We start from the raw sequence: 17710 nt of genomic DNA on the forward strand, positions 1-17710 counted from the left end.
TATACAGTATGTGGAAACATGCATTCCAAATTACAGCTGTTTCACATAATTAATTTGAACTAATGAATACTTGTGTATCCAGTGCATATCCATATCCAAACTGGTATTAATACAAATTAAACATTGAGGATTAACACGGTAGTGACGAGACAGGAACATCTGAATGGGCATTCCAGAAAGCAACAAATGAAGTACTACATTGGCATCAGTCACTGTCCTTCAGGGCCTACAGGCATGTACAGAAGACAAGTACATGTTGAATACCGACCTCCTCTGCTGCATCCTCTCCTCCTCTGGTACTCTAAATGAGTAACGGCGCTTGTTGTTGATGTTTCGAACCATTTGCTTCCGGCTGTTATCTGATGTCTCAGGAACTACCAGTTCATCACCCTCTGAAATCAACATAAATATGATGATCCAGTGGGACAATTACTAGGTATTCATGGAATTTGAATTCAAAGACATTTTCTTCCTCTGCTCTTGCTAGTGCTGGACACCACCCATTTCCCATCAAACCTGAACAAATACTCCTTGCTTTATGGGTTTTCTTGGCCACTATCTACTCTGTTATATAGCAATAGACTTAACCCTTCTCACACACAAGCTGCCACAACTGTGTTCTCAAAATACCACTGATTAGTTCTTTCAAACAAAACTTTTAGGTGGGCAGGAAAGAATCTTGGTCCTCTATCTCAAACTTTCTTTGGCAGCTCTCACTGAAAATCACTACAATAGTCTTCTGCCAATTGTCTGGAAACTCGATGCAAGATTCTTTTTCATTGATTCCCTGCTCCAAAGAGGCTATTCCTTTTGAAATGTTTGAACACCGATGTATTTTGGTGCAACTGTGGGAAAAGGGAAGATTTTTTCCACATGTGTACGTCTGGCCAAGGTGTTTTTAATAAAGACATGAAATGTACAGCAGTGATAATCACACAATAGGAGCATTACTTTGAATGAGTGCTGCAACCGCTCTGTCTTGTTTTATATATATGGAGACTGAAGTTACACTTAATAAGCTTGAACATACCCAACACCCACTGTTCACTGCCAAAACAGTTTTTGTATGGAACTGAAATCTCTTCTTTCCTTAACATCAACTGGAGATTTCATGAAGTGTGGAAACTACAAGTAGCTTCAGGAAAACACCTTGCAGACTTTTAAAGACATACACTTGGAGGATACTTTACTGTTTGGCAACCTCTTCTGAAAGACAGTGAAAAGCGTACAGGAGTAAAGCATCAGCCTTACTCACTTCTGATCCTATGCTCTCCATTTTTTTTTCTCTTCTGCTCTACTTTTAATACTCAATCTTTATTAGACTTGAAAATTATTTATACATACTTCCACCATATTGCTCCTCTCCACTGCTGTCATTCCTTTTGTACTAAATTTGCTAGCAACTTAAATAAACACTGAAACACTGCCAACAGCAGTGTATGTTTCTAGAGTGTTTATTTCCACTATTTTCAGAATAGTTTAAAAAAATTATAGCTTTTGATTGTTAAAACAAAGCACATCCCCCCTCCATCTAAGAGGTTAAATGAAAGGTTAAGGAAATTACTCAGGAGCATGCTTATGAAAATGGGCTCTAAAAAGAAAAAAAACAATCAAAAAGACTCACAACAAAAATAGAATTCTGAAGCTAGAACTTTGGCACACAATCACATGTGACCCTAATAACAAGTTATGAATCTGTAATATTATATTACTTTCTGATCCTTGGGAAAGGTTTGTTTAGGTTAAGTATAATATTAATTTTAATGTAGTACTGCCAAGATCACTATTAAAGTTTTTAATTGTGCAGACAGTATTCTGGCAGGTGATCCCAGATTTGGAGGGAGCACCTAGTCATTCTATTTTCTATTTCCAGTCTTCATTCAAGTCTTCACTGAATAGTCAAAAGGGAAAAAAAAGTTCAGAGTAGCTGCCTAGCAGATATCATTGCAATCATTGTGGAACCTGTAAGCTTTGGCTTTCTCCGAAATTAACAAGCACAGATATATCTGAGAGGTCACTTTCTACAATGCACAGATCCAGGCCAAAGAAAAATGCTCTTTCTAAACAAAAATTTGCATGATGAAAACTGCCTTCTCTTTACTTACCTGCCATTTTGTTTTTGAAATATATTAATCTAACCGTCTCCAGGCCTAAAAGGTTTAGTGATCCTTCTGTATTCAAGGGTCGTACCTGAAACAAGGAAAATCAGTCTCTGTAAGAGTAATAACTCACATTTACATAGTGCATCTTATTCTGAAAGCTCCAAGGTGCATTATACACTCTATAAAAGGAGCACTGTTATAAAGCCAACCAGGGCGCAGAACAGCATAATTGGCCAGACCAAAGCCTGCTCCACAGAACTGCAGGCTGCAGGGAGCAGTGTCTCCTACCTCTAGTAACACACACCTGCTCTCAAGAATAACAACTGTGAGTCACTAAAGCTGCAAAGCAGAGTTAAAAACAATTTTAAAATTCTGTTTGGAGAACGAATACAGAGAGAGTTGCTTAAAATTCCACTTAAAGACATAGGCTTAACACCATTCCTCCGAGCATTTAAATAAACAGTTCTGTTAGAAGTCTACTTCATGTAACAATTCAATTTTGTCCATTAGATCCACAAAGCAATAAGCAGTGCTTTATTTTCTGTTAGTATCATGTCACAAGTACGCTTTGCAACTTGGTAAGACTATATACAGGTTGCTAAAACCTACTGGTATTTGTGATTTCCAACTTGAAAATGAAAGAAGCACTCCACTCTGAGTCTGCAAATTGTGTTAGAAACAAACTCTTCACAATAAATTGCCATTTTTGAGTCTACTAGATATAGCAGTTCTTGTTTGTTGAAAGTAGCTTCACTTATTACATGGGCAGTCTTGAGCCAGATATTAATCAAAGTACTAAATCACATCCTGCTGCGTAGGAAAAAAATGCTCCAACTGCTTCATAACTCAAAGTTTGGACATCAGAAAGAGTAGAGGAAATCTCCTCTAAAAGGCCAGATTCTTCTTCTCTCCTTAAGATGCTTAATAGCTGAGCACCTTGATCTTTGCATTATTTATCCTCACAGCGTCGCCATAATATCCTGGTCTGCATCTAACGTGGGAAATTGATAGGCAGAGAGACTGAATGACTAACACAAGACCTTAAGGGCAATTTCTGGTAGTTCTAAGTTATTGGGATGCCAGTAAAGGAATTATGTTGACACTAATACAAGGTTGAAGTCAGTCTAAGCTATGGGAAGAAAAACACTTCTCTTTTTTCTTTCCAAATACAGCTGAGCAAACACCTCCTAAACACCAAGGAAGTGTCAGTTTTCAAAAACTTCGTCCTTTTGATAAGTGATCTAAACCTGACATCTCCCTGGTTTTAATATTTGTACTGGTTGAACCAAAATGTTCTAATGCTACCTGTCTACAATGTTCTCAAGCAGCAGAAGATAGATTTTTGAAGGCCGCTTTAGTTATCTTAACATGCACCATCTTCTGGCAATAACATAGATGCAGTCAGTCCCAATGAAGCCATCTGCAATTAATACCAAGAAACTGCTCTCTACAATAATATCAGTAAGTCCAATATACTCATATGCTCCAGATTGACCATTCATCTAAAACAGTGAAACCACATGCAAAACACATTTCGTATCTTATATTTCAAACAAAAAGCACTAGTTTCTTTGCAGTAGCTCTTCTTTCAGTTCAATTACGTTTAAACAAACAGTTTTAAGGATGGCTTCTAATGTGCTTAAAAAACCTGGTATGACTGTAGCAAAGCAATATTGAGTCTAGACATATTCTTTAACTTATACTGAAAGAGCAAGTTACCTTTTTGAGAGGAATAGTCTGAATCCACTCCATGGAGTTCACGTCAAAGATATCAATTGCATTTTCACTGTACACAGAGAGGTATGGTGCATTGTAACCTGAGAGGGAATGATTAGGTATAGTGTCACGTGCTTTTAGACAGGGCTCAAAATATACAATTTCTTATGGTTTAATCATATTTATTTAAACCAGCAACACCAAAAAAACCTTAAAACCTCCACAACTTTTCTTTTAACTTTGCAGAACCAAACTGCTTTTTGAACTACAAGGGATTACAGTTTACTCTGCCAAACACTGATGTGGTTCAAAGTTTTTTTTCTTTTAAAAGCCCTATTTTTAAGAGCTCGTATTTTGTAAATGATGTGGTAGGAAAATATATTGTTGTTATTTAATAACTATCATTTGTATGAATTGAGTCTTTGGACTATGCACTAAATGAACATCAGTTGGAACTAAGCACCATGACACAGTCATAAAAATCTTCATGTTTCCTTCTAGCTTTAATTCTCTCTTCTTATTTTCTGGACTGTAAAGAGAATTCTTGTGCTACTTATCTGGCACATTTCCCCAGGATGAAATTTGTTCCACTGGGACCACTTCTAAAGGAGAATTCATTATTTCCATGTCGGCAACAAGACTGCCATGGTCTGCCAAGACTAACAAGAGCATCCAATTTGTGTTTAAATGTAACAGTTTTTGCTATAAAATATACCTCCATTCTGAATTGGAATAACATCAAGTCACTTCATTTAAGGCAATCAAAAAACTTTCCCAAATATCAATGACCAGTATAGATGAACTACATGTAAAAATACCTGGTTTTCAGTCTATCACAAAATCTTCTATTTTGATTCACTCATTCTTTGAGTGCACTGTAAGAATCACACTCTTGCTGGAAAACCAGAAGTGACATATAGCCTGTTAAAGTTGCTCCTTCCACATTCAGAAGGGGCTTCACTCAAACAAGGTGAAACATTCCTCTCCTCTGCAGTGTGGCTGTACTGCTGTCACAGTGAGGTAAGAAGGCAGCCTATTTTAAAAATCAACATAAGACTGGGCTCATTCACAGATACTCTGAGGACAAATTTGGCTAATCCTTATCTGCATTCAGAAAGACATTAAAAAGAAGACGACAGGCATTGCAAGTTGGTTTTTTTTTTCTCCAACCGTCACAAAGATAAAGCCCCAGCTTTGAAAAAATGTGCAATAAATGTTTTAACAGTTCTTGCTGGAAATGGAAATCTTGAAAAATTACAGTATTTTTCCCTTAAGGTTATGAAATGTATTTTCTATACTGCCTGCCATACATTGTATTTTGGAAGGGAAGAGGGAGACAGAGGGGGAGAAACTTAAAAACCGATTTTTTAAAAAAGCAAAGAGAGGAGATGAATGAGAATAGTGTCAACAAAAACTGCTGAGGAAGAGAGAAAGAAGGAGCAAGGAAAGAAAAGAAAAAACCTCAGTAAGTAGGAATAAACACCATTAGAGAAAAGCAAGTCAAACTACCAGATCCTGATGACTCTGAACACCAAGAAAGCTTGAACCACAATGGTGAGCCAAAGTACAATCAAATTTTAAGACTTTAAGTAACAACAGTCCAGTATCAGTGGTAGCGAATGCATAAAGATCCCATTAGCCTCTGGAGGACCTGAGGTTTTTGGCCATTTATAGAGATCAGGCCATGTGCTTAGAAATTGGGACACTGGAGTTACAAATCCTGACCTTTGATTCCTCTTTGTATTACAGCAGTATAGGTCAGTTACAGAGTTGTCGAAACTAGCATAAATGAGATCAGGATTAAACCCTCTGACTAGATTAAAAATGCTGACAGAAGCTGAGAGCATTCATTTACCTGTCAGGTAATTATCCTTGAACTTCACTTTCTGTGGATATTAATACAAGCAGTGATCACTTCAATGTATAATAGCAAGTACACGGACACACATGGCAACTTACAGCAAGAAGATGGAGTTGCGGGCCACATCAGTTCTTGTTGTCTAGATCTTCGGCCCTGGCAGTCAACGTAAACCCCTACGCTGCTAAAACACAGCAGGTATTCTTTATTTGAGATTTCGACCGCACAGATGGCATCAGTTGGCTGCTGTGAGATAAATGATAGTGTGTGGTCATCTGGATGGAGCAGACTGTATGGGCTGCCTTCTCCGTGAAGGGGATATTTTAAGAAACCTGACTGGTAGCCCACACAAAGACGGTCACTGAAGATTGACATCCACTGGACGTTTCCCTGGACTTGGATCTCCTTGATCTTTTTGTGACGTGTCTTACTCTGATTCAGTTCGTAACAGAGGACCTGCCTTTTCATAGCTACACAGAGGCAGGTAAGAGCTCCGTGGCGCACATGTCCAGAAACTATTGACTGACAGCCTTTTGTCTCTGCCAGCTTATAAAACTCAGTCTCCCTTCCATCCAGGGCAGCCATAGGGAAAAGCCGTACATGACGGTTTCTTCCTGAGATTACTGCAATGAGCTGTTCATTTGGGATAAGCTCAATCTGATGAACCTTCTTATTGTCACCAACACGGATAATCTCTAAAAAAAGCCAAAACAAAACCCCCCAAATCCAAGTAAATAATGTTGAAGTGTGAATTGATTGTAACATAGGTATTTGTAAAGATAAACTATGAAGGAAACCCAAGAAATCCCCTTTATTGCTTTCCTGCTATATTAAAAAGTACAGAATCAAAAGCTATATTTTAGTAATACCAGATGTGGCAATGCTGGGTAGACCTTTGGCTTTTCCTCATCAGAGGAAGGGAAGAGCAGATCCGATGCAGTAACAACCACAGTATTATTTCAGTATTCATTTCAAAAACAGTTTATAGCCACAAAACTACCGAATAAAGGAAATCCCTCAGAGAACTGAAATATACAATTAAACATGTTGCTTGTTGAATTGTCTTGGGCATCTGTCGTTACATCTCTTTACAATACTGAACACAAGTTTTCATTTCCAATACCAAGGAGGAGGTTACAGAAAAGATCAGGCCAGGCTCCTTACTGAGGGGCACAGCAGGAGAAGAGGAGACAACAGTCACGAATTGAAATGAGGGAGGTTCCTACTGGATATACAAAGAAAATGTTTCATTGTGAGAATAATTTGCAACAGGCAGCCCAGACTGATCGTGGAATCTCTGTCCTTGGGGATTTTCAAGACCCGACTGGACAAAGTCCTGAGTAACCTGGTCTGAATTCAGTATTGAGCCTGCTTCAAACAAGGGAAGAAAACCTTCAACTGCATTCCAGATACTGGAAAGAATACTCAAACCAGAAAGCACACAAAACACCTTCTTGATTATCAGCTCTCACATGGGCTTGTCCAGTTGATAATATAATAAATTGAGAAAAATGAAACCAGAAATTATTGTAAGAGAAAAAAAGGTTACAAAGTCACTTTCTGATTATTTACTATTAGGGAAATTATTACCAGTTTCTAATCTCTTACCATCTTTGGTGACATGCACTACAAATAGCCCTTCTTCATTCCCGAGAGCTATTCTTTCATGGTCTATGATATTAAGGGAAAAGAAAAAAAGAAGGTTATTTTTATTTGGAAATTCTTCTTCAACAATAGTGATAATTCTGATTAACAGAGACAGTTTTTTAACATCTTGAAATAAACAAATACAAAGCCAAACCCAACACATTCATGTAACAAAAAAACTATTGGTAACCTCCCAATTATTCAAATTTCTGAATAAGTCTTTTCCCATTTCTCCTGTTACTAGAAGTAACAGCAAGAAATGTCATTTTTAACAAACCATTCAGAGCACTTAAGAGTACTACCAACTTTGCAATAACTGTAGTATCATATTTAAATAATTTCAATAATGAGAGTTTAACAAATTGTACGCAGTAGCATTTAAAATGACTAATTCATTCTCTGCTTTTACATTTTCTCTCTGGTCCCACAAGCAGATTTAGTAAAGTCAGTGACTTACGTCTATTCTATAGTGCTAATTTTGCCCAGTTAAGGAATTATGTTTAAAAAATAACAAAAGAGTAATGTCCAATTCTCAGTCAAAATTATTCATAACGAGTATGTGAGAATAGGGGGAATATTCCTAAGATCTGACAAAATACCGGGTAGTGAATTGCACTTCTCTCAACCCCCTACACACTCCCATATAGGATAAAAACACTACATATTACTTTCTATTCAGTAGATAATGCCATTTAACTTGGTTTTTTTGCAAAAAAAGCGTGCTTTTAGCATACTTATTTTTCTTAGAGCTTATTTCTTATTCATTTCATACCTATGATTGCTGCTGACTGTGTTGTTTTGATGAGGGGTAAGGTGCTGTCATAAGCTTCTTTGGGAACATAGACTGAGCGGTCTTTGAGTTTGTTCTTCTTCAAGATCCTATGCAATTCATTCAGTACTCCTACCCACTTGCTTTTTTCATTCTCACCGTCTGCTAGAATCAGGATTGAACACTTATTACTGGATGCAGAGAGCTGGGAAGCTGTAACCTGGAAAATTTAAAAAATTATATTTTAAGTCATAAGTGATAAAAAATGTCATCATGATCATTTTTACAAGGGTATCAGATGCCTCTAAGTGCTTTTTTAACTAGGTGTCTGAACTAAGAATGCAAAAATTTAGCATTGGTTAATAGAAAACACCCTATCTCAATCAAGAACCCACAGCAGAAAACCTGTAGGTATGAATAACTCAGCAAAGAACAGAGAAAACTTTTTCTTTATTCTAAATGCATTTGTATTTATTCTGTAATTCAGAAATGTCTGCCCTAAATAAGGTAGTCAATTGTTTCTCACAGCATTTTTATAATGAAAAGCACTTCTTACAAAGTATTCTGTATTTTTTTTTAAACCAATAGTGTTCATTAATGATTTAATGCGATAGGAATAGTCTTTATGGAAGAACTATCTATGATCCTTTTCATATATTTGGTACAGCTACTATAGATAAATATGAAAGCCCCTTTTGTAGGTTTATCTTCTCTCAGCACGCAGAGTGATGAACAGTCTGAAAGCCAGAAAAACAAGGAGTGAAATACAATGGTATAGTAAAGAAATGATAGGGGAATTAATAAGATGCCAAAGATATTTCATTGAGGTCAAAGCTTCAATAGAATATAGAGTAAAAATAAGAAGAATATTAGAAAAAGCCAATGATGGCAAAATCCTAACACCAGATGCTAGACATAAATTTTGATGAGCATTTTAGACTACATTTCTATACTGACTACCTGATGAATGGGAGTTTTCAGAGATCCAATGCATATATACAAAGAAAATACATAAAATAACGGCTTCAGGAGAAACACAAGAAATTAAATTGAGAAGCAGAAGGCAACTTTAGGAAATGAAAATATAGAAGGTCATGAAGACCAGAAGAACTCCAAATGACTAACAGGCGGTTGAGAAAAGTATGTCATGTAGAAGGTTAAAAAAATAAAACCCACGTAAAGGGGAGATGAGAGCTTGTCTAAATGTACCAGTGCTATTTTTACCACGAAAATGATATATGTACAGATCCTTATGCATTGCTGCTGCTGCCATGGATACCACACGGCCAGAACTTGCAAAGGAAATAAAACACTAGCAAGCTGTCAGTGACTGCACATTGTACATCACACTGTGAAACCCTGTACTTCTGGCTTACTAGGTTCAAGATGTAATACTTACCCTAAAGATACAGGGGATATCTTTTCGATTTGCATGGATGACATCTGAGGCCAAGACAGAACTCACTGAAAATTCTTCATCCCTTATGGAGACCACAAACATAATTGGAAAAGAGTTAAAGAGTAAAAGCTGTATGTTTGTTTTTTACTTGTATTTCCATAGTACCAATAGCTTTGTTTTGTGAAGAACACAACAAGACAGTACTGAGATCTAATTTTTAAAATTATCCTTTCCTCTTTATCTGCAGATGCAACTCAGAAATGCAATGTTGCATAATTAATTCCTGGTAAATGTTGATAGACATAAATCTATTCAGAGTATCTAGTTTTTTGTCTGTTTAAATTAAAACCTTTTTTTTAAAAAAATGAAAATAATCACACTTAAAAAATAAGCCTGGACCAAGAACACCTCTCCAACTCTTTCATAAAAGTCCAAACTCACTAGAAGCTATAAACTACAGCTGTTTGAGACTTCCTGGATAAACTAACCTGGTTCAGAGATGACCTTTACTTAGTTGGTATGTTAAATGTTCTCAGCCTTCAGTGAAGTTGGTAGTATTTCACTAATACTGAAAAGAGTGGGAACAAACTATTCAGCCCTTCTGAATCAAAAATGGTATTCATTTTATCCTATAACAAAGTTTTATCTGTCTTTAAAAACTCTATTCAATCCCAAAAGAATGTATTTTTCTTTATTAACTCCAGGCCTTCTACACAGCTGAAGAGATGCATTTTGGCACATGATGCAGTAATGGAAGTTTAAACTGCCACACTGCAAATACAGCTTTTTTCCAGAAAATTAAAGGCTCCCAACATGGATTACAGCGTTTCATAAAAGCTTACTGATTTCACAACAAAGAAAAGCAGAAAAAAACCTCCCAGTGCCTCTGAAAAGCTCCCACTCAGCACCAAACAGCTTACCTCATGTCTATGACCTGACTCACTATCACGCTGGGCTGGGATGCTTTTCCTTCTGCTACATCATATAGGAAGAGTTTAAAATCACAGATCACTGCCAGTGCTCTCTGCCAACCTTTCTTTACTCCAGCTGGTTTTGGTACCTGTATCAAAATAAATTCTGATTAACTCTCTGTAAGTTTGCATGCAATCAAAAATCAGACAGACAGTACAAAAATCAATTCTCTCATCTAGGCTGACAAACTTTTATTCAGTGATAATGTTAAGCAACATAAGCAATAGCACAGGTGCAGTAACAGCATCAAACACAGCCACACAGACACCACAATACATTATTTAAAAAATTCACAGCACCACAGATTCTTTCTTATTTCACAGACTCATGCAAAGCTATATTAACAAATACAGAGAAAGAAACCCATCTCTAGTTGGTCAACAGGAGTATGGCCAAAACTATGTAATTCTTTTAGCATTTATGTACCACATTTAGTATCCACACCAATGACCCTGGACAGTACTAGCATCAACAGAAAGACTCAAAAACTCACAGGCCCTGGAAGATGATCTGATCTCTAGAGATGGACTATTCAAGACCAATTCAGAGCACAATGGCCAACAGAGATGGGGAGAGAATTACTGTTGAAAATGCTAAGCGTTGCTTTGTGAAAATTTAGGTCTTAGCTTCCAAATTGTTACCTTAAAGTATAATTGAATCCATCCCCCCCGATGCCCCAATTAGAGTTTAATTCCAGCTCTGGAATACAACAGATTTAATATAAGTGTCCCAAATGCAGCTACCTGATACTTACTCGGACATGTCCTTCATAAGCTGTTCCTATGCCTTTCTGCGGATCTATTCCCAAAGGTCCCTTAGTCTGTTCGGGAGGGATTGGACATACTGCAGGAGCCTTGTCTGCACAGGTCACGTGGCAAGAGAATCCACATACTTGCGAGGAGGAGAAGAAACAAGAAGATTTTATGGTTATTTGCAGTGCAAAAGCTATGATAATGATGATGACATTTATAAAGGAATCCTCTCCTTTTTTGACCAACAGCTGAATAGTTTCACTGAACTCTGCCACACTGAGACAGACATGTAAGTCTGGGCACAGCAGCAGTACATGCTTTTATCTGCTCTAAATTCCAATTTTCTCATTTTCAGAGGTGTATGGATACATAGTCTGGTTTCATCCAGGTGAGAAAGAGCCTAATCAGAAGCTCATACTGATATAATCTTTTATGATTTCCTCTAGGCCCAACTCTACTAGTAAACAAAAAGCTGGAAGCGCCTCTAAACGATGAGTGTCATTCTGTGCACGTACAAACATAGAATAAATTAGTCCTGGAAAGAAGCAAAATTGGTACTGAATGGCAAAGCTGTCTTAACATTTTGCCCTGACTCAGAAAGCAAAGCTGCTGTCAGCATACTTGACAGCTGACTGTGGCCCCTTACCGCTATTTTAAGTAAACTGAACTAAGCTCTTCTACCACCAACTGGAATAAGTATGTCCCCAGATAACTAGGTGATCTGTTATGTAACATGTTCAAAGTGTTTGGCTTCTACTGTTAAAAGAGCGAAGCATGAGAATATATTCTGTTATTCATAATACAGAGAAGACTCCTGCGTTATCACACTTCAACTTTTACTGTGCAATTTGCATCTCTAAGAACTTCAGTTCACACCTCCTGCTTTCACAAGTGCTTACCTTCACAAGTACAGCCCTGGCGTATTAAACCAACCATCAGAGATGTGCATTGATTGCATTTTGTTGGTGTATTAAATGATTTCACTACAAACTGGTGGGCTTTAGGCTGTGAAACAAGCAGACAAGGATGTTAATACCTGTAACGCTTTTGAAGAGCAGTTATTTTCTTCACAGACATAAGAGTGCATAGGTGCATTTAAAAAGGTACCTTATTTGTGTTTGCTGAAATGAGATCTGAGCTCCGAACACATGGGCTGAAAAAAATTCCTTATCGGTGCTCGTTATTGATAATTTAAACCATCCTCTGTAAACGAAACCACAGAAACTGGACCTTGTCTCAGAACAAGAGTTTGCTTCCATTGCAGATAGGAGAGTTGCCAAAATTATTCCATTACACTCTAGAAGTTGAATGTGTGTATGTGCTTGCTGGGCACCTAGAGGCCAGCCAAGGTCAATCCTCCACAGTATTTTCTAAGCTGCAAATTCAATGGTCCTCTGTAAGGAGTATTGCCTTAGTTCAAAGAAAAATACCAGACTTTTTCAAAATTCTAATTTTTATGCCAGAAAGCATGACAGGGTTCAGTTTTACAGTGTAAGGCACAGGCAATTTCAGAACACCCAATTTAAAACCAAGAGTATAGATGAAGCTGATTTTGAAAGGGCTTCTGTTCTTGTTAGTTCTTGGGAACACAGACTACATGAGTAAGTGTTTTAATTCTCTCTCCCCCCTCAAGGATGGCAGTGCTGATAATATGATATCAAGGCTAAATGACTACGTAGCATGGTAGTATGATTCATAAAAGGCCTTATATAAAATCCAGAAAGCTGCTTTGCTTTTCTAAAAAAACCTCCCAGCAAAGTAACAACTGGTAGGTGGAGAAAGGATACAGCACAGGGTGAACACAAAAGCTGTCCAAACAACCTGGATAATATACATGATCTGAAATTAGACAATTTTACACGCTACTTTAATGAGTAGGTATATTAAAATTTTACTCACTTTCCTGTTTTTCACAGCATAAGATATCACAGCTAAGCGCTCAAACTTAATCCATATTTAATGACAGTTTTACTGTTACAATGGAAGCTTTCTGTCTACAGATGCATGTCTTGTTTTGAAATTTGCAGGGAAACAATGCTTAGCATTAAAAACTCATGCAATCATAAAGTAAGAAAGTTCTTCAGGGAACATAATAAATTACAAAGCTAATCATTACTTACCGAGCAAAATATTTGCAAAAATGAAATTATGTGCACAGTATTTCACATGATTCCAAGTGCACTTACAGTATTTTTTTAATTGATCTACCAACATGTTGCCAACAGAACACTGTCTGCTCAAACTTCTTAGCTTCCCTTTACACAAATGAAGTCTTTTGCTATTTTGCAGTTTATCAAAGCAGAGAAACAGATCTATTAGAAAGACTTACTTCATTGATTAGTTGCAGAAAACCTGTCATTTTTTTAAATATACAGAAGATTCCTAAGCCATCGAGGCACTTCTGAAACCTTTATGAGAAAATTTTTCCTTTAATAGCTTGTATCTCATTCCTCATTTGCTTGAATATACACAATTCACTGTGAATTCGCATACACTGACTGGCTTATTTGGCCAACAGCAAAATAATTTCAACAACTGATATAAAATCAATATTTATGCAAGTAAAAGGCCAGAAGACAGAAAAGCTGAAATTCCTTCTCCCAGCCCAGTGCTGCAGTGCTGGCTACAGTGCTCACTCTACATTGCTTACAGAAAATGCAAATCTACAGTTTCATGTTGGGCTTACTGCTAATCCGAGACTGGCCCACAGTGACATCGGTTTTATTGTATGCAGAGCATAGAGGCAGGTTGGTGAGACGTATGCCGAAAACCACTCTCTTTCTAGAAGTCTCTTTTCCTTTCTTCATGTTCTGGTTCATTTATCTCTTTCTAATGTCCAAACTACTGTTTTTCCTATAATCAAATGTCTGTGTGCTGCTACAGTGGAATGCCTAGTACAACTTGTCATACCACATAATGTAGGAATGAGGGGTTTTAAATTTTAGAAAGCAAGCAGCTTTCATATAAACAACCCTTCTAGGCACTTCTGGTAAGATTACTGTGATAAACAGTTCTGCTGAAGCTGTTGCCCAGGAGTGATATTTTTCCCCCTTACTATATATGAAGTGTGAATACTTGACTTAATACCTTTGGTGCAGAAAGTCCCGATCCAATATATGCTGTCCTCATGGTTGGTGTGTGAATTGAACGGGGAGGATGATCTGTAACCTGAACATAGTCCCCAAAGAGTCAATAAGACATCAAATGCACACTATCAAAGACAGCATGAATAAAGAAAGAGACTACAATGTCCCACCCACCCCATCCCCAAACATACAAGCAATGAAATCAAACTGATTAACATAGGAAAGGACTCAGAAAACCAAATCATTTCTCAGCAAAATGATGTGTAAGATTAATGTCCTAAATCTCAAGAATAACTTCATATTATCTTAAAAATTTGACTGAATCTTTTCTAATGTAAAATAATCACAGTGTTAATTTTTTTAACAGGGAAAGGGGATACATTGTTATAGTTGCAGAACCTGGCTAATATTTTGTATTGACAAAACTTTCAGCAGGACTCCAAAGTGTGCTCTTATAAACTATAGTATAACATTAACTTTGTGCCAACATTTCTTAAATATTCATGACTGATGACATGTTATGTGAGAGACTGTATCTAATAATTGATTGAACATAGTTCCCATCCCTAATCAATTAACCATATGTGAAAGGAAATGCAACATTCCCCAAAATACAGTTCAGCCTTAGTGCAGAAGGCTGTTACAAGGTCCTAAATAGTCTTGCTACAGAGGAGTGAGCTTCATTCTAAACAAAAGGACTTGCAATAGCAATTTTTATATGAGTGAAGCTGTTACTCCTAAAAAAAAGGACAAAAATTTGTCAATGCTGAAGTACCTCAATTGGTTCGATCTCACTAGCTGTAGAAGGAGACCTTGATCTTGAATGGAGGTGAGACTTGCTATCTTCATCCCGTGATGGAGTATTAGACAATGTAAAATTCTCAACGGAATCAATCTAGGAGAACAATTCAAGAGGAAAAAAAAAAAAAAGAAACAACCGAAAAAATAAATCAAAGGCATCATTAAAAAAGAATTCTCAACTCTTACCAAAATAAGATATGGGAGCAGTAGAATTCCTAAGAGAACTGAGTGGATAAAAATTTGGTTTCAAGCAACTTCCTAATTAAAGTACAAAAATGCAATGAAAATTATTGAATATGAACACGCCAAGGATTCTGCTGAAAGGTGAGCACATGCATAAGAAAGAGCTACTAGTTCAGGGGCCTGATAAACACTTGAAGAGACTTGTCATTCAGCATTTTTAAAGGGTAAATATTTTCTAAACACTACGGTGTTTTGTCCACTGGTAGTAGAGATTTGTTAGAAGTGAATTCCTACATAGCCCATGTAAATCACTGCAAACATATTTAGGAGAAAATAAGGAGAAAAAGCAGAACAAACAACATATTTCCTGAGGTTAGTGTTGATTATATTCAGAGAGAATTGAGCGGTTTTTTGTACCCTATTTGAACTACAAAAACATCCTTACCAGGAATACAGTTTCTTCAGGGGAATATTTTTCTAGTCCTTGATATACAATGAAGCTAAGCCCAACACAGAACTACACTGAACAACAAGGCACATAGGTACAATCAGGTATCTTGGATAACAAGTCATCTTTTGTCAGTGCAACTGAAAAATCAAAGAATGCAGGATTCTTCCTTGAAAACAAGACATCTCCACATCAAAGTTTTCTGTGTGAATTTATATTTTTTTAAAACAAATTATAGCAAGATGAGGATGCTTTTCTCCACTAATAATAAAACTAAAAGCTGGAGGCCTACAGAAGGCTCCACTGCATGCCTTGGCTTTTCCCATTGCTAAGGATTTGGCTAGCTTGCACACAAATCAAAATATGCAGCAACGTTTACAGAAAGCATTTGAACATTCCAGTGTTTTTTATCTCATTTGCCATTGACATCATACCAAGAATTCCACAAACTTTACTGCTTTTTGGGAATAAAATATATTGCCAAGCCAATCTTATACATGCATATACAGTCCTGTTCTCCAGAAACTCAGTCATGGTAGCGAACAGGTGCAGTTGCTCTTTTTTCTTTTATTCTCTCTCTCTTTTTTTTTTTTTTTTTTAAATAGTAGTGAGTTTAGCTTGATGGCTTCCAGTTTTATCACAGCCTTCAAAAAAAAATTATCTGGTGGAAAATACTCATCAGCCTAATCAACTTCGGCACATTAAGATGCCTGCAAGTATTTCTGCAATGAAAATGGGAAATTCTCATACTGGGATACACCTGTTTTCTACACATAGATCATGTGTTTCAAGCACTGAGGCAAAAATTAGCAGTAAAGCAAACGTTTTATGCTCAGATTTATCAGAAGCAAATAATAATTGGAAGCTTTATCCAGTATTAGAAACATTGATGCCGTTAAGTAGTAAATCCCTAGACACATAATATTGTTTCAATTATTTAAAACTTTTTACTATCCAGTCTAAACATGGTAACTTGGAGTCCCCTCAAAGACCGTTTAACCTTGAACAATTCTACCTTCCTCTTAAAAGTGTTATTAAAAAATAAGCCCAATGACTAACTACAGGCAACATTTTCATAGCAAGAAACAGACATTCCTTTTCTTTTTGCAAGTTAAACTCAGAGGTCTAATCTATCATTTCATAAATGTTTTCAGATACTCCAAAGGCTTTCCCTTTCAAAGTAGCATCTGCATACCAAAGACTTTCACGGTGTCGCTTAAAAAAATTTAGTACAAGCACGATATGAATGATGGAACTTTTCTGGAATGTGCTACAAAGCCTTTGTGGTTGCAGACAACTGCTGAACGAGTAACAAATACCTTTTTACTTTACTTATGAACATAAAAAGCCCACAAAACACACAGAACCTGATCTACCATTACAGAATTTGAAGGGAATTTAACCACCACCTTTACTGCAGAAACAGGGCTTTAAAGCAGTATCGCTGCAGTAATCTCCAGGTTCCTTGCTTTAATGAGAAGAACTAAGTACAAAAGCAACCTGACTCAACTATGGCCAAAAGCTTATGTGGACCATATTAACACCATTTAAATTAGTTTTAAACTAATTCACTGGATTATCAAAAGCATATTTCAGCATCTCCTACCAAATTGTAACAGCCTTGTTGTCTTCCACAGCTTAGTTGTCTACACAGTGTCACCTGTGTAGGTCTGAGCCAAAGCTGGCCAGTGTATAAACACATCTTGAGGACAGATGAACTTCTGAATTAGAGCCACAGCTGACAAAAACAAGCAGTTACTGTAAGCTTGCCTAAGACACTTAGTGGTGTGCTTTGAACTGCATAGGTAAGGTCATTATTAGAGCTGTTGGGCATTATTGCTTATTTATTGAATATTCAATATAAATGCTTTGTATGCTTTCCTATTCCTAACATCATATGTGTATAAAAGAAACAAAAGTGGCAGTATGAGTTTAAAATGGACATAGCATATCTGGTACGAATTCAGTCTGACAAAG

At 36.8% G+C, this 17710-nt stretch overlaps 1 protein-coding gene across 1 annotated transcript in view; it reads right to left on the reverse strand.

Annotated features, from left to right (window-relative positions):
• CDC42BPA (CDC42 binding protein kinase alpha (DMPK-like)) overlaps positions 1 to 17710 on the reverse strand; it is a 186253-nt gene that overhangs the window by 15730 nt on the left and 152813 nt on the right. Inside the window, exons 23-34 of the mRNA XM_010577747.1 lie at positions 15077 to 15196; positions 14303 to 14383; positions 12115 to 12220; positions 11218 to 11354; positions 10412 to 10551; positions 9492 to 9573; positions 8096 to 8312; positions 7285 to 7347; positions 5778 to 6371; positions 3822 to 3919; positions 2106 to 2190; positions 269 to 392 (exon numbers count right to left, since the gene is read on the reverse strand). Coding sequence (XP_010576049.1) covers positions 269 to 392; positions 2106 to 2190; positions 3822 to 3919; positions 5778 to 6371; positions 7285 to 7347; positions 8096 to 8312; positions 9492 to 9573; positions 10412 to 10551; positions 11218 to 11354; positions 12115 to 12220; positions 14303 to 14383; positions 15077 to 15196 — 1847 coding nt within the window. The remainder of the gene's footprint in view (positions 1 to 268; positions 393 to 2105; positions 2191 to 3821; positions 3920 to 5777; positions 6372 to 7284; positions 7348 to 8095; positions 8313 to 9491; positions 9574 to 10411; positions 10552 to 11217; positions 11355 to 12114; positions 12221 to 14302; positions 14384 to 15076; positions 15197 to 17710) is intronic.

The sequence above is a fragment of the Haliaeetus leucocephalus genome, unplaced genomic scaffold (assembly GCF_000737465.1).
Source record: "Haliaeetus leucocephalus isolate CR32 unplaced genomic scaffold, Haliaeetus_leucocephalus-4.0 Scaffold577, whole genome shotgun sequence".
Classification (NCBI taxonomy): Eukaryota; Metazoa; Chordata; class Aves; order Accipitriformes; family Accipitridae; genus Haliaeetus; species Haliaeetus leucocephalus.